We start from the raw sequence: 18258 nt of genomic DNA, 5'->3' as shown, positions 1-18258 counted from the left end.
CAACAGTGAGCAATCTGAAAAAGAAATTTTAAAAAGTAATCTCATTTGCAATAGCTACAAATAAAATTAAGTAACAAGAAATTAACCAAAGAAGTAAAGGATCTCTACAATGCAAACTATAAAACATTGATGAAGGAAATTGAAGAGAACATAAAAAATGGAAAGATATTCTATGTTCATGGATTGGAAGAATAAATATTGTTAAAATGTTTATACTATCCAGAGTAATCTGTAGATTCAATATAATCCCTATCAAAATAACCAGTGACACTCTTCACAGAAATAGAAAAAAGAATCTAAAATTTACATGGAATCACAAAAAAACCAGAATAGTCAAAGCTATCCTGAGCAAAAACCTCAAAACTAGAGGAATCACACTGCCTGAGGAGACTGGAGGAATCACTGGAGGAATCAAAACTGGAGGAATCACACTGCCTGACTTCAAATTATATACTACAGAGCTATAGTAACCAAAACAACATGGTACTGGCATATAGACCATAGACCAATGGAACAGGTAGAGAACCCAGAAACAAATCTGTGTATCTACAGTAAACTCATTTTCAACAAAAGTCACAAACTTACACTGGGGAAAGGAAAGTCTCTTCGATAAATGGTGCTGGGAAAACTGGATATCCATATGCTCAGGAATTATATTAGACGGTCTCTCACCATATACACAAATAAAAATGGATTAAAGACTTAAATCTGAGACCTCATACTATGAAACTACTAAAAGGAAACATTGGGGAAACTCTCCAGGACACTGGTTTGAGTGGGTAAAGATTTCTTAAGTAATAACTGATAAGCACAGGCAACCAAAGCAAAAATGGACAAATGGGATCTTATCAAGTTAAAAACCTTCTGCCTGCACAGCAAAGGAAGCAGTCAATAAAGTGAAGAGACAACCCACAGAATGGGAGAAAATATTTGCAAACTGCCCACCTGACAAGGGATGTATAACCAGAATATAAAAGGAGCTCAGACAACTAAATTTGATCAAAAAGTGGGCAAAAAATCTGAATAGACATTTCTCAAAAGAAGACATACAAATGGCAAACAGTCATATGAAAAGGTGCTCAGCATCACTGATCGTCAGATAAATGCAAATTTTAAAAACCAACAATGAGATATCATCTCACCCCAGTTAAAATGGCTTTTACCCAAAAGACAGGCAATGGCAAATGCTGAGAAACAAGTAACAAATGTAGAGAAATAACAGATGTGGAGAAAAGGAAACCCTCATACACTGTTAGTGGGAATGTAAATTAGTACAACCACTATGAAGAACAGTTTGGGCGTTCCTCATAAAAGCAAAAATTGAACTACCATACCGATCCAGCAACCCAGCTGCTGGGTATATAATGAAAAGAAAGGAAATCAGTATATTGAAGAAATATTTGCACTCCCATGTTTACTGCAGCACTTTCCACAATAGCCAGGATTCGAAAGCAACCTAAGCGCCCATCAGCAGATGAATGAAAAAAGAAAATATGTGATACCTATACACAATGGAGTACTATTCAGCCATAAAAAAGAATGAGATCCTGTCATTTGCAACAACGTGGATGGAACTGGAGGTCATTATCTTAAGTGAAATAAACCAGGCAAAGAAAGACAAACTTGGCATGTTCTCACTTATTTGTGGGAGCTAAAAATTAAAACAAATTGAACTCATGGAGATAGAGACTAGAATGATGGTTACCAGAGGCTGGGAAGGGTAGTTGTGGGGGCGGGTAAGGGGACATGGTTAATGGGTACAAAAAATAGTTAGAATAAGTTAGAAAGAATATTTCACAGCACAGCAGGGTGATAGTCAATAATAATTGTACATTTAAAAATAACTAAAAGAGTATAATTGGATTGTTATAACACAAAGGATGGCTACCCCATTTACCCTGATGTGATTTTTCATGCATGGTATGCCTATGTAAAAATACCTTATGTACCCCATAAATATATATACCTACTATGTACTCAAAAAAATTAAAAATTAAAGAAAAACAATGCTAAAAAAATAAAAACTTACTACTTACCAGCAACCCTGTTAAAGAGGATGAAAGAGAAGTCATAGACTGGGAGAAATCTTTGCAAATCACATGTCCAACAAAGGCATGTATAGAGAATGTATTAAGAACTCTCTAATCTCAATAGTAAGAAACAAATCTAAATAGAAAATAGGCAAAAGTCTTGTACAGACAGCTATACAGAAGACATATACAGATGACAAATAAGCACATGAAAAATGTTCAAAAATCATTAGTTATTAGGGAAATGCAAAAGACATGATGAGATATAATTAGTCACCTGTCAGAATGACTAAATTAAAAAATGCCAAGAATGTGGAACAACCAGCTCTTCCATGCGTTGCTTATGACAATGTAAAATGGTACAGCCATTCTAGGAAACAGTTTGACAGTTCCCTATAAACATACCATTACCAATATGATCCAGCAATCACATTCCTGTATATCCCAGAGAAAACCCATGTCCACACAGAAACTTGTACACTCATGTGCATAGCATCTTAGTTTGTAATAACTAAAAAGTGGAAACAACCCAAATGTCCTTCAGTGGGTAAATAAACTGATACAATCCACATAATAGAATACTACCTAGTAATAAGAAATGAGCTATTACACACAAGTTGGATGGATCTCAAGAGCATTGTGCTGAGTGATAAAAAGCCAATCTCAAAAGATTAACTACTATCTAATTCCATTTATAATGCTCTTAAAGTGACTAAATTATAGTGATGGAGAACAGTTCAGCGGGTTCCAGAGATTAAGGTTTGAGGAAGAGTGTACCTCTAAACTGGAAGTGTAAGGGGTTTCTTTGTTTTGATGGTACAGCTTGTATCCTAATTTTGGTGGTGGTTGCATGAGTGTATACATGTTATAAAATCTGAGTGCACGTGAAAACTGGTAAAATCTAAAAAAAGTCTGTAGTTTAGTTAATAGTATTGTGTGATGTCAGTTTCCTGATTTTGATAATGTACTATGGTTAAGTAATATGTTCTTGGGGAAAGCTTTTTGGAAGGTACACCGTAAGTATAGTAACTCTCTGTACTATTTTGGCAGCTTATTATGGATCTTAAGTTATTTCAAAATAAAAGTAAAAAACTATGGTGTTAAAAATTTTTGAGGAGTAAAGAATAAAATGAACTGGTTACAGTACTGTTCATTGAGGTAGTTTGAGAAAAGTGATCTTGAGGTGTTTTTTGTTTTTTTTTTTTTTCATTAAAAAAACAATAATAGCTGGGGATTCCAGAGAAATTCATGCTCAGCTAACAGTGTATTTTTCCTGTATGACTGGCTGCATGGAGAAATGAGACAAAGACTCCGTCTTCGAGAAGAGGTATCCAGATTTGATATCTGGTCTAATTGTTGTTGATGGTTTGGTTTTAAAGCCAGTGAATAGACAAGTGCTGTACCAGTACTACCCAGAAGAATGGTACTTTGCAGAATGGAAAAACCAGCAAAACTGTGTAACTTGAACTCTGACTTTTATTTAAAACAAAACATTTGGAGCAGCTTTTGCACAGGAACAGTTTCAACCGTTGTTTTCCTTTTGCAAGTACTTCATCTTTTACACTTGATCTTAGCCGAAAGACCAAGAACTGATACTTTATCTTTTTACTCCTGCCTATTCATAGGCATGCTTTTTACTCCTTTTCCCCTTCTACCCTCTTCCTCTTCCCCTTTCTGTCCTCTTCTCTCGTCCACCTTTCTTCCCCTCTGTTCTCCTCCCAACTCCCCTTTTTTCTATCTTATTTCCTCCTCTCTTCTTTTCCCTTCTCACTCCCTTTTTTAAAAGAGTACGTGTCATATCATACTTGATATGTTTTGAGGAAAGAGACCCTAATGAATTCTGTCAACTAAAATGATGATGGAGGACCTTTCTGAAATTCAGTCTTAATTTTGTAAGCATGCTCTTTATAACCTCAACAGTTAAATTGATTCTGAGACCTGGGAATTAGGGTATAAACTTACAGAGCAAAGTTGAGGTGCTTGAGCAGATACATTTTCTGTGCATTTATATAGGATTGTCAGATTCTGGCTCCTCATGTAACTCAACTTTTCTTCCGTATCCTTTCTTCCGTATCTAATGTAAATTATATTCTTGAATGAGAATATGCATCATTAATTATCTGCCTTTCCGTCGCGGCCCTTCTGGTGGCAGAAAAATATTACCAAGGTTATTCTAGCATGCAAGTCTCTTGAATCTAAGTTGAGGGTTTTCTAGAGACCACCTGGAACTCCCGGAGATAACAGAATACTGTCTTGAAAGCCTCAGTGGAAGAAATGCCCCACATTTGCTTGTTGCTTTCTATTGGATTTATGGAGTTTCCGTCTTTTAAAAATGACTTTAAAGCATTTAATAGAGACTTACAGGTAAAGAGCAAAAGTTTTTAAAATGTATTATTTAAAGTAAGCTAAATGTGGCTTTACTTACCAAGATAAGCTTTCCTCTTCTATGACTGTATAGTAACTATCTGCCTTTGCTGCAGTCTTTCAGTCTATAAACTCTGTATCTTGGTATCTTTCCTCCCTTAAGTTTCCACTCTTAGATTTTACAGAATACCCATAGGGAAACTGATTTCCTGAAGCACTTGGTAAACTACTTGAGCCTGAGCTATTGTGTTGTCCTTACTACTTGGTACAGATTGTTCTTTGCTAGAGAGGTGGAAAGGATGCCTTAGTACAGTCTTAACTTTGCTATGGAAATATTCTTGTTTAATATGTTAAGAGACAATAATTTCTGGTCTTGGCTTTTAAAAGTGAGCATGTTTTTTAACTGTCTCTTTCATGGTTATTAACTATGCCCAGAGTCTTCATTTTAATTACCAAAATGGAGTACTTCAGTTCTCTTATTTGCTTCATTACCTTTTCTCCTTGGTTTTGAAAATAATGTTAGAGAAATAAAATCAGATTGTTTCTAATATAATGAAATGCTTTCGCCACACTATTAATGAATTCTTTCTTCATTACCAACACAAAGCTAGATATTGCAAATCTTTTTGAACAAATAAATTAAAAACTGTTTAGTCTTCTGATTAGAGCAGACAAAGAGCACAGTAAAATTTAACTCACCTGGCCTGATCCGTTTTTTTGGTTTTTACTGAGCTGTCTTCATTGGAAATAGGAACTATCTTTGACTTAACTCCTTCCAATAGAAGGAATTTCTTAGAGAGGAGCTGGAAGGATCTCCTGGGGTTCTGATTCTTAATTTTCAGTTTACAGAAATAGCCAGATAGGTGTTTTGAGCCTGGACTTCTTGCTGCATCTTGTATTGAAGACATCATGGTGAAATCAATAAGGGCAGTGGACAGTGGATCAAGAGACCTGAACAGGTCTCTGCCACCTGTTAATTTATTTTTATGACTATGGACTTGACATCACCTTTGTCTCTGTAGATGTAATTCAGTTGAACTAATGGTTATTGAGCATTTACTGTTTGCAAGAGACGGCTGGAGATATTATGTCCAGTTTATATTTACTAAATTTTTTCTTTGTTGTTAATTTAGCCTTTTTCTGCAATGTTTTTGGTCAGTAGTAACTCTGGGCAGGTGAGGGAAATTACATTGTGGCTGGAAAATTTGTACTCTGAAGTTGCTTTTATTGGTGTGTAGGAAAAATCTTTATTAAAAGTTATAGAAAAAAATCATTTAATTTAAAAGCCACAAAATCAGTACTATTTTGTAATATTTTGTAATTCACATTGCTACTAATTTACTAAGTGGAGTCAGTGGAAACCCATAAATCCTAGTAGTAGTGCCTAAGTAGTAGAAGAACGCCTACGGTTTACTAGTTGATTGAAAATTGTTCTTTTTTTGCAAAGTGGAAATTAACCTCGTGTCCTAATTTGAAATATGTCTAACAGTGACTATTTTTATATTTTAACCTAAGTAAAATATCTCAGCGTTATGATGGTGCCTTTACTGAATTAGTAATCATTTATTTCTAAGGACTGCTGCTTTCCTTCAAATACCATTTTGGTTAGAGGCTTATTAATTCAAGTATTGTTCCCAATTGTTGATTTACAGGGCAGAGAGAGCAAATACAGCTTTCAGCTCTGTTGAAGCAGGGTCATTCTTGGAAACTAATAATGTCAGATGAAATGCCTCAGGTAGTGTAAAAAAAAATAATTGGGCCAGGAGTGGTGGCTCATGCCTGTAATCCCCACACTTTGGTAGCCTGAGGTGGGAGAATGGCTTAAGCTCACAGGTTCGAGATCAGCCTGGGCAACATGGGAAAACTCATCTTTACAAAAAAATAAAAAAGTTAGCTGAGCTACTTGGGGGCTGAGGTGGGAGGATGACTTGAGCCCAGGAGGTTGAGGTTGTGGTGAACTGTGACTGCGCCACTGCACTCCGGCCTGGGCAATAGACCAGACCTTGTCTCAAAAATAATAATAATAATTGAAGAAAATAAAAAGGGAACTAAATTCAGAAGAATCCTGTTAAATCCTTATTTCTTGATTTATATGTACTATGGCGACAGCTTTGCTGATGAATTATAATTACAAAAATGTTACATAACGTTGTTAGCATATAAAGACCTGTGATTGAGCTACCTTGCAACACTAATACTCAAAAAGAACACACACATACAAAAAACTGGATTTATTCAGTGTGAAATAATGTCTCTTGAAATTATGAGAATAAATATGTTCAAATTAATTTTGTGCATACACCATCTCATTTATTTAGCCTCATAGTAGCTCTGAGAAAGAAGGGTGAGTGAACAGGGAGAGGTTGTGTAGGGAGGTAATTTTTGTGTCTATTTTAAACTAACCAATTGAAACCAAATCACACAATTGAGTTCATAACAGAACCTTCATTGGACCAAAATCATATCTTTAACCTCTCTATCCAAGCTCTTTCATTAGAGAATGTTGTCTTAAGTAATTTTCACAAATTTACCTTGTATTTCTAAAATTTGAATTATCATTATTGCAAGGAGCTAGAATATATCTGCCTATTAATGAGTCTGACTTTTAAGTAGATCCCATATACAAAAATCTCATATTATAAAATATAATTTATTGTGTTTATAGTTTAGAGTAAAGCTTCTTTTAGTAATGAGACCATTCTATATATCTTGCTCATGGATATGACACATTTTCTAGTCTTTTGCAGACATCAACCGGATAGTATAAAACTAGGATCAGTGGTAACTGACAAGAGCTATTTGGTAAGAAATTTGAAAATTACAAAACTATGGTTGTGTATCCCTTTTATAGAGTCCCATAAATCTCTTTATATTTGTTGCCATTCTGGAACAATGCTGGATAACAAAGGCTTAGCTCAGAGTAGGGGTTTTCTATAAAGTTTCTTTTCATCAGAATAAATTCCTGTTCATTTCAGAGTTGTTGCTTTATTTTTTTTTTCTGGATACGTACTCTGATAAACCTAATCTTGTGTTAGGAACATAAATACCTTTTCTATTCTTTAGTGTCCTCTGCCTTTTTCTGGAACTTTTATGAGCAAGTTATTTTGAATTTTCCAGCCTTTTAAGTATTATTTGGACAAAAAGATTGGGCTGTGGCTCTGAGCTTTTTCAGTGTTTCATTTACTGTTACCAGTATAGTCATTCATTTTCTCATATCACCCTTCGAGTCTTCCATTGATTACCTTATATGTATAGACCTTTCTCATTTCAGAATCAAGCATAATGGATTTTCCCTCTTTCTTTATGTCCTCTGTGACATAAACAGAAAAGAATTAATATAGTCTATCTTCAGCTTGATTTGAGATATACTAAGCATCATTAATTAAGCCACTTGTACAGATTGCCCTTTTAGGTCTCAGCTCTTGTGCTCAAAGCATTAGGTTCTAGTCAAACTCTGTTCTCAACACGGTGAATATACTTAAATGCAGATGTGAGTCTTCTTTTAAATAGAAAATCTATAGTTTCCAAACTAAAGGTCAGATGTTTCAATTATTATGTTCCTTCACTCTTTTTTTCCTTAAAAAAGAAGAAGACGACTAACATAAGATGTATTAATAGGGGAAATTGGGTGTTAGGTATATGGGGATTCTCTGTACTATCTTTGCAGTAATTCAGTACATCTAAAAACTGTTCTAAAAGGAAAGGTTTATTGAAGAAGATACGGGAGACATTTTCTTTTTCATTCATATGAATTTTAGTGATATTCAAGTACTCTATTTCTCATGAAAATCTGACAAATGTCAATGTTGTTTGTCCATTCTTTTGATAAACTGAGTCAATAATAAACCTTTGGATCAGTTTGAGAATATTATTTATTCCCAGGATCCTTATAATATTGTACAGAAATTAAATGATGCAGATCTCTCATTCCCACATGATACCACACTTCTCTGTTCCTCTCAGATCTTTTGTGGCTATAGCAACAAGTGTGGGAATGCTTATTGCTTTAGGAGTCTGCCATGAGTTCATAGTTTCAAAGAATCAGCAACTCTACTACTTGATTGTGGAAGCAGTATTGACCAAATCTTGCTGAATTTTATCAGGGTTCTCTCAGATTCAAAAAGGCTCTTAACTCTTCCTAAGGTTCTTGATGGTATGGGTTCTGCTTTGATCTAAAAAAAGACCAGCTTGCCATGACACATTTGAATATGAAAGGTACCTCTTCTGGAGGTAACTTGTAGTTTCCTTTCTCAGTCTTTCCTTTGGAATCATTTTATAGACTGCAGCTTTTGTTTCTAGGGCTCTGCTTGACAGGACAGATGATATCCCTGGAAAATAGTTTTAGAGTTGATGTTTGGTGACTGCATTATTCAAGGCTCATATAAATTGAGAACTGGTTACATTGCCTCTTGCTATGTAGGATAAAAGCTTCTGTTCTTGGAGTTACCCATCCTCTCTCTTGTAGACAAAATAGCTAGGAAAACTGCTCAGACTAATTTTGTTATATGAAGAACTAAGATGCCTAGGAATAATTTAGCAATAGCTCATCCAAATTAAAGCAGAGTTGAACTTTAGAATGGAAAACAAAGAAATTATCATGTTAGATAAAGATTTGCTGTCTGGATCTCCCAATTAAAAAGTGGCATAATACTTCTCAAGTTAGCCAGTATAGAACATGTTCTACATTCAGTTGTGAAAATGGCTGGTAGCTATCATCAAGTATGATTTTTTTAAATGTTCCATGCCTGATATTTTGTAATTGTTGAATTCAGATATCCCTCTACTCAGTGTCTTTTACTTCATAATGAAAAAGTAGATTTTGTTGTAATATATAAAATTGTGGAGATAGATGGAATTAATAGAGAAATTAGAGTTTTTCTTTTAAGATAATTTGAGTTTCATCATAGAAGGTAAGCTCAGAATGCTGAAGTGCTGCTGGAATAAATGAACTGTTTTACTTTTTTCATAAAGATGTTGATGTATGCAACTTTGAATTCAGAGATGATTCCATTTGCATGTTCTGAGTGATGAATAAATGAAAGAAATAAAAGACTGAGGAATAAAGAAGTGAAAGAAAGAACTTATACACTGCTGGTGGGAGTGTAAATTAGTTCAGCTATTGTAGAAAGCAGTGTGGAAATTACTCAAAGAACTAAAAACTACCATTTGACCCAGTAGTCCCATTGCTGGATATATACACAAAGGAATATAAATCATTCTACCGTAAAGATACATGTATGCGTATGTTCATTGCAGCACTATTCACGATAGCAAAGACATGGAATCAACCTAAATGCCTATCAGTGGTAGACTGGCTAAAGAAAGTGTTGTACATATATACCATGGAATACTATGCAACCATAAAAAAGAATGAGATCGTGTCCTTTGCAGGGACATGGATGGAGCTGGAGGCCATTATCCTTAGCAAACTAATGCAGAAACAGAAAACCAAATACTGCATGTTCTCACTTATAAGTGGGAGCTAAATGAAGAGAACACATGGACACATAGATGGGCACCACAGACACTGGGGCCTATTGGAGGGTGGACAATGGGAGGAGGGAGAGGATCAGGAAAAATAACTAATGAGTACTAGACTTAAAACCTGAGTGACTAAATAATCTGTACAACAAACCCCCATGACACAAGTTTACCTGTATACAAACCTACACGTGTACCCTTAAACTTAAAATAAAAAAAAATAAAAAACAAAACGCAATGTTAAAAAAGAGAAGTGAAAGAATTTTTTAAATATAACTGCTTAATTTCACATTGTTTACAGTTCTCAAGTAACCTTCTTTTCACTGCAATCTCCTTAAATATGTACATACAGTTTTCACTGGATTCACTGAAATCCAATCCAGCAGGATTCTTTCCTAAATAAGAAAAGTACTGGATCAGTCCTGACCTATTTTATGATTTTCGGTACTTGTCACCTGTAAAGAGAAGTTAAGGGAACATCACCACCAACCCCACAGAAATACAAAAATACCATCAGAGACTATGTTCATAACACCTCTGTGAACACAAATTAGAAAACCTACAAGAAAAAGATAAATTCCTGGAAACATACAACCTCCCAAGACTGAACCAGGAAGAAATTCATACCCTGAACAGACCAATAACAAGTTCTGAAATTGAATCAGTAATAAAAAGCCTGCCATCCAGAAAAGTCCCAGGACCAGACAGCCAAATTCTGCCACACGTATAAGAAGACCTGGCACCATTCCTACTGAAACTATTCCGAAAAATTGAGGAGGAGAGACTCCTCCCTAACTCGTTCTATGAGGGCAGCATCATTCTGATAACAAAACCTGGCAAAGACACAAGAACAAAAAGAAAACATCAGTCCAATATCCTTGATGAACGTAGATGCAAAAATCCTCAACAAAATAATAGCAAGCCAAATCCAGCAGCATATCAAAAAGCTAATTCACCGCGATCAAATAGGCTTTATCCCTGGGATGCAAGATTGGTTCAACATACACAAATCTATAAATGTGATTCATCACACAGGCAGAACTAAAAACAAAAAGATTATCTCAATAGATGCAGAAAAAGCTTTCAATAAAATTCAGAATCTCTTCATGTTAAAAATCCTCAACAGACTAGCCATCGAAGGAACATACTTATAAATGGTAAGACCCACCTATGACAAACCCACAGACAGCATCATACTGAGTGGACAAAAGCTGGAAGCCTTCCCCTTGAGAACCGGAACAAGACAAAGATGGCCACTCTCACCATTGCTATTTAACATAGTTCTAAAAGTCCTAGCCAGAGCAGACAGGCAGGTAAGAGGAAAAAAATTAAAGGCATCCAAATAGGAAGAAAGGAAGTCAAACTACCTCTCTTTGCAGGCAATATGATCCTACACCTAGAAAATCCCATAGTCCCTACCCAAAAGCTCCTAGATCTGACAAACAACTTCAGCAAAGTTTCATGCTACAAAATCAGTGTACAAAAATCAGTAGCATTTCTATACATCAGTAATATCCAAGGTGAGAGCTCAATCACGAATGCAGTCCTAGTCATAATTGCCAAAAGAAGAATAAAATACCTAAGAATACTGCTAACTAGGGAGGTGCAAGATCTCTACAAGGAGAATTACAGAACACTGTTCAAAGAAATCAGAGATGACACAAACAAATGGAAAAACACTCCAGGCCTCATGGGTAGGAAGAATCAGTATCGTTAAAATGGCCATAGTGCCCAAAGCAATCTACAGATTCTATGCTATTCCCATCAAACTACCAATGACATTCTTCACAGAACTAGAAAAAACTGATTTAAAATTCATATAGAATCAGAAAAAGGCCTGAATAGCCAAAGCCATCCTAAGCAAAAAGAACAAAGCTGGAAGCACCGCATTACCCAAATTCAAACTATACTGCAAGGCTACAGTAACCATGGTATGGGTACCAAACACCATGGTACCCGTACCATGTATCACCATACCAAACAGCATGGTACTGTTACAAAAACAGACATATAGACCAGTGGTACAGAATGGAGAGTCCAGAAATAAAGTCATATACCTACAACTTTCTAATCTTTGACAAAGCTGACAAAAACAAGCCAAGGAGAAAGGACTCACTATTCAATAAATTGTGCTGGGATAACTGGTTAGCTATATGCAAAAGATTGAAACTGGACCCCTTCCTTTCACTATATACAAAAATTAAGTCAAGATAGATAAAAGACTTAAACATAAAACCTAAAACCATAAAAACTCTAGAAGAAAACCTAGGAAATACCATTATGGATATAGGCCCTGGCAAAAGTTGCATGATGAAGACGCCAAAAGCAGTTGCAACAGAAACAAAAATTGGCAAACAGAACCTAATTAAAGAGCTTCTGAACAGCAAAAGAAATTGTCAACAGAGTAAACAGACAGCCAACAGAATGGGAGAAAATATTTGCAAGCTATGAAAGGTCTACTATCCAGAATCTGTAAGGAACTTAACAAGGAAAAAGCAACCTTAACACTTTTCAAGAGACAGACACTTTTCAAAAGACATATACACAGTCAATAAGTATGAAACATCACTTATCATTAGAGAAATGCAAATCAAAATCACAGTGATATACCATCAGAATGAGATAACAGAATGCTCTTATTAAAAAGTCAAAAAATAACATGCTGGTGAGGCTGCAGAGAAAAGGGGCATTTATACATTGCCAGTGGAAATGTAAATTAGTTCAACCATTGGAAAGTGGTTTGGCAGTTTCTCAAAGAACTTAGAGAGCTACCATTTGACCCAGCAATCCCATTATTGGGTATATAACCAAAGGAATATAAATCATTCTGCTATAAAGACACATGCAATCACATGTTTATCACAGCATTATTTGCAATTTTAAAGACATGGAATAAACCTAGATGCCCATCAGTGGTAGACTGAAAAAAGAAAATGTGGTGCATATATATCATGGAATAGTATGAAGCCATAAAAAAGAATGAGATCATGTCCTTTGCAGCAACATGGATGGAGCTGGAGGCCATTATCCTAAACAAACTAATGCAGGAACAGAAAACCAAACACTTCATGTTCTTATTAAAAGTGGGAGCTAAACATTGAGTACATATGGACACAAATAAGAGAATAATAGACACTGGGGCCTACTTGAGGATGAAAGGTGGGAGGAGGGTGAAGATCAAAAAACTGCATATCACTTACTATGCTGATTACTTGGGGTGTATGCCAAACCCCACGACACACAATTTATCTGTAGAACAAACCTGCACGTGTACCCCTGAAGCTGAAAGATTAAAAAAAAAAAAGAACAGTTGACCTCTCTGTACAACTTATCTTTATTTTCGTTTCTCTTTCTCCCTGACAGAATCCCAAGGACTGCAGCAAAGCCAAGAAGCTGGTGTGTAATATCAACAAAGGCTGTGGCTATGGCTGTCAGCTCCATCATGTGGTCTACTGCTTCATGATTGCATATGGCACCCAGCGAACACTCATCTTGGAATCTCAGAATTGGCGCTATGCTACTGGTGGATGGGAGACTGTATTTAGGCCTGTAAGTGAGACATGCACAGACAGATCTGGCATCTCCACTGGACACTGGTCAGGTAAGGAGCTTGTGCAGCATATGAGATCTCTGGGCTGATTCACTCAATTACCAGATTATTAGATTTCTAGGTAGACCTTCATGGAACATACTTATCTTTTCTTCTGGATCCATGAATACTATACATTATCCCAATAAAATCTAGAAGAACAGTGTTTTATTTTAAAAGTATTTTATTGTGTATTTCATTTCTGATGCTCATTTTTATGTGAATTTAGCAAAATCACTGAGATTTTTTCAGGGAGCATAATTTAATCTTTTAATAATAATGATATGACTTTCACTCTGTAGGATGATTTCACATTATTGAACTCACTTTAATATGAAGTAATCATCATATAAAGTAGTCCAGTTTATATGGACTACTATATATGAGTAGCATGAGCATGCATGAGAATCATCTGGAAGGCTTCATAAAACTCTATTTTCCGATAAGGAAGGTCTGGGGTGCAGCCTGAGAGTTTTAATTTCTGACAAAAGTTTTAGGTTTAGGGACCGTGCTTTGAGAACCACTGAGGTGAACCTTGCTGGTAAGTTTATCTTCAAATGAAGCCTAATTTGTTTATGTGATTTTAATTGTATTCAGGAAACATTTAATGAATAGTAATATGACTAAGGTACTGTACTAGGCATTATAAGCAGATAGAAACATCAGTAAGACATTTCCTTTCTCTCCAAGGAAGTGGTGAAGGAGTAGAATATAGAAAAGAATTTCTTACTGCTAGTCTAGTGCTTTTCTTTCTACAATCATGATCTTTAAGATCTAAAGTTGGGCTACCTTGTTAAAATTGTGGCTTTATTGTTTTGTGATCTTGGACAAGTTACTTAACCTAGGTCTTAGTTTCCTTATCAGTAAAATGAAGAGTAATAACTTCACTTTATTGAATTGTTGGTAGATTAAATGAAACAATACATGTAATGCACTTAGTACTGATATATGAACTTATATCTAGTAATTTTTAGCTATTATGAATAGCCTTTATTCATTAAACAAATGTATAATGAATGCCTACAGTGTGACAGATACAGAATTAAGTGATCAGGATAAATACTAAGCAAGACAATACACATCCTCTGCACTCATATCTTGTGGGAAGTCCAACATTTTTCAAAAAACTGAGGCACTTCAGTTAATATTTATTGTAGGGCTAAGCACCTTTTTTCACAAGCTACAACACTAGATATGAAATAGGGAGCTGTGTCATCAGCAAAGTGACTTTGGTTCCTTCATTTCTTTTGCCTCCTTTGAAAAAAAATCAGTAATATCTGACTCTTTGCAGAAGTGTCATGAAACTTAATTGAGTACTTTCTATAAAATACTTTGAGTTGCTCTGCAAGAGGTCCTGTATGGATTAAAAGTATTGTGTTTTGTCTTCTGTAGGGTGTTTTAGAAGCCTTATTTTATATATCAACTGATTTTTTATTTTTAACTCACTTCAGATTTTAAGGTGAACCTCTTTATCTAGAACCTAGTTAAGCTTTAGTTTTAAGGTTATATCTTCCACTGATCTGGTCTGTACTTTTCACGGCTAGTGCCAACAGATTAGTTATAAAGGTTAGGGGGATACTAAATTTGTCATTCAGGAAAAGAAACTCTACCAGCCCCACTATGGCTAACTTTTTTCATTTCATGGACTTAGTTCAGTTTAAACTTCCTTGATTGTGGAAATAATAGCCAGGGCCAAACTATGTTTCTCTGGTTCTGGGGGGAGACAACTTTTTGTATGGTAGTCAGAAAAGTGAAAAGTTATCAGATTTATCAGGTTTAATATATAGTTTAGCCCTGCCTGTGTGCTACAAGTGGTTATTTGGTTTGTTTGATTTTTAATCCTTACTTGTACATTTTGTAGTCTGTAGTGGCAACCACAGGGTATGAAAATTTAACATGGCTTGAATTTCAAACACTCAGAATTTCTTAATGTTACAATTAAAGAGGATGTAGAAAGCATCCTTTATTTATTCATCTGGAATCAAAGGCCTAGTTAAGGCTAAATGACTTACCCGGGGTCATACAGCTTATAAATGCCAGAACTCTGGTTAGCACATTCACTTCTACATACCCCCAGTCTAAGTCCTTATCAGTAAACTCATGCCAAACATTTTACCTCATTACTAGCAGAATAATTTACCATCATTACTAGCAGAATGATGATTAGAGGCACAGAAACTGCCTGGAATATCTAGGAATTAGATAATTTTAATAATTTAGGTACCAATCATATCTGAAAAGAGATTTCTTTTAAGCTTAGAATATTTTTGTTTTTATGAAGAGTATGGCTGCCATCGATTTTTGTCTGCTTATTTACGTTATCTATATATGTACCCTTTAGAGAAACTATTGAACATATTTCCAAGAATTAGAGGAAATAGTGAATTTTAATAAGCTCCTTGACATTAATTCTTTAGTCATAAATCAGCTGTGTCTGTTGTCATTCTGAGTTGTACAAAAAATCTTGGAATATTTCTTTTGTCACCATTACTGTGAAATTATTATTGTTCTTACATAACTTGACTTGATGTCCCTGCAGATGGAATTTAGTAATTCTTGTTCAAGTCTGTCCACCAGTGCAGGAATTAGTTTGTATAGTGATCATTTCATACCTTATTATAGGTTGATGTCTATTTTTCTTCTGCATTATTTTATGTTTGTGTATGAAACTGTATCCTTTGTACCAAGTAAAATGGTTAAGTGAAGGAAAATACTAAAGGTAATGCTTCCAGTAAAAAGTAATCAAAATATTTCCCATCACCTGTACATGCCATGTCTATTCCTAATAGTTTACGTGCCCTAAAGTGGATGATGAAATGAACAATTTAGTTTTTTACACCACAAGATGTTTCCTCAGCCTGAACTAACTACACATACTAGACCTGATTCTTTCACATAGATTGCTTGTGATAATTCAAAATGGAAATCTTGCCTTTATGTTTAATGGTTTGAAGTACCTTTTAACAATATTTATTTATTGTTTTTTGTTTTGTTTTGTTTTTAGAGACAGAGTCTTGCTCTGACATCCAGGCTGGAGTGTGGGGGCATGATGCTAGCTCACTGCAGCCTCGAACTCCTGGGCTTAAGCAGTCCTCTCACTTCAGCCCCCACAGCACCTGGGACTACAGGCATGCTCCATCATGCCCAGCTAGTTATTTTATTTTTTATTAGAAATAGGGTCTCACTGTATTGCCCAGGCTGATGTCAAACTCCTGGCCTCAAGCAGTCCTCCCACCTCAGCCTCCCAAAGTGTTGGGATTATAGGCGTGAGCCACTGTACCTGGCCTCAACAATTTACAATTTGGTTTTTTAAAGGATATTGACTATTTTAGGCTATATGTGATGACTAGCTTTCAAAATGCTGTTCTAGCTTATATAAACAACCATTGAATAGATGATTTAGTGATAGAGAACTCCATTTAAATTCAGTTCCCCACTTCAATCTTTTTCCTGTAAAAATTAAAAATTATTCACCTTAACAGTTGAACTACCTTGGCTGTTTTGTCTTTCCTTCTCTTGTCTTTTTCCCACTGTCTTAATAAATACATAAGTTAAACTGAATTCTTAATATGATAAATGTAATTGGAAAATTTTATTTGTAAATGAAAATAATGACTAGTAAAAAAATAATTTATAAATATGATGAAGTTTGATGCCCTGGAGGCGAGGTGCCTGGTTTAGATACATGTTTAGGTAGAGGACCATTTGGTATATTCACTTATCTAAATTGAACGGTTACCTTCTCTCCATGCCTCATTTCCAAAAGGTTTTAGTCAAAGAGTTTTATTTGACATCCTTAAGGTTTATGTGGAGGCAGCCTTGAAATAAAAGTAATTCAATTGAAGTATTTGCTATTTGCTAGATACCTATGCTGGACTACGTGAAGACAGACACAGTCTCTTTCCTGTAAAGGGCAGTCAATGGGGAAAGATAGACAACTGAATAAGCAATTAAAATATGTTGTGCTAATGTGGTGGTATAGTTAAGTTAAGACTACCCTGAAGCAAATATCTGATGCATATTTGGGGTTCTTTTGGAAGAAAGGATTTTTAAGCTGAGACCTAAATTATGAGTAGGAGTCAACCAGGTAGGGACACGGTGGAAGAATTTTCTGTCAGTGGGCACAGCATGTAAAAAGAGAGGCAAGAGAACATGGAGTCACTGAGGGAACTAGTAGCAGTTCATTGTAAAGCTTGAATACTGAGAGACTAGCTAATGTTTTATTTTAAAAACAAGCATCACTTAACAGGATTTCCATTTTGATGGTTGTGTATTCTTGTTCTTCACTAAAACTGACAGGTTTTAATTCGAGAGTCAAAGCTGTTTTTTTGATTTTGGTTTAGAGAGTAGACAGAGTTATAAGAAATTGATTTCAGATGGCTTTTTTGTTATCTCATAACTATTAAACTGTTTATTCAAATATCTCACTCAGGTCAGAAGGAAAATCTTTAGCAAGTAGAACACAAATGAAATTATACTTTCAATCTTTCCTTTGATACTAATATTTTAACTTTTACAAAACTACTAAGATGTCTATTGGAATCATCTAAATATTCTAACCAAGTTGTATTCTTAATAATGATTGACGTCAGGTAGACTAATTTATAAACTGATATTAAGCAATACTGTGATTAAGAATATATAGGTATAATATATGTATTAGACTATAGATATGCATATGTTAAGTCTTTTTACAGTAGTATTTTCAGTCTTTGATAATTGTATTAATAGAAACTTAAAACAAGTACATTTACTATTTTTGATCCCTTATGCTGCAAAAAAATCTTGATTTCT

The 18258-nt window shown here is 35.1% G+C and overlaps 1 protein-coding gene across 50 annotated transcripts in view; it reads left to right on the top strand.

Annotated features, from left to right (window-relative positions):
- The window catches only part of FUT8 (fucosyltransferase 8), a 464407-nt gene that overhangs the window by 379508 nt on the left and 66641 nt on the right, over window positions 1-18258 (top strand). For all 50 annotated transcript variants that reach the window (XM_063644492.1, XM_063644471.1, XM_063644475.1 and 47 more), the window contains one exon: window positions 13239-13476. In XM_063644492.1, coding sequence (XP_063500562.1) covers window positions 13239-13476 — 238 coding nt within the window. The remainder of the gene's footprint in view (window positions 1-13238; window positions 13477-18258) is intronic.

The sequence above is a fragment of the Symphalangus syndactylus genome, chromosome 8 (assembly GCF_028878055.3).
Source record: "Symphalangus syndactylus isolate Jambi chromosome 8, NHGRI_mSymSyn1-v2.1_pri, whole genome shotgun sequence".
NCBI lineage: Eukaryota > Metazoa > Chordata > Mammalia > Primates > Hylobatidae > Symphalangus > Symphalangus syndactylus.
This window is presented reverse-complemented; position numbering and strand designations above follow the sequence as displayed.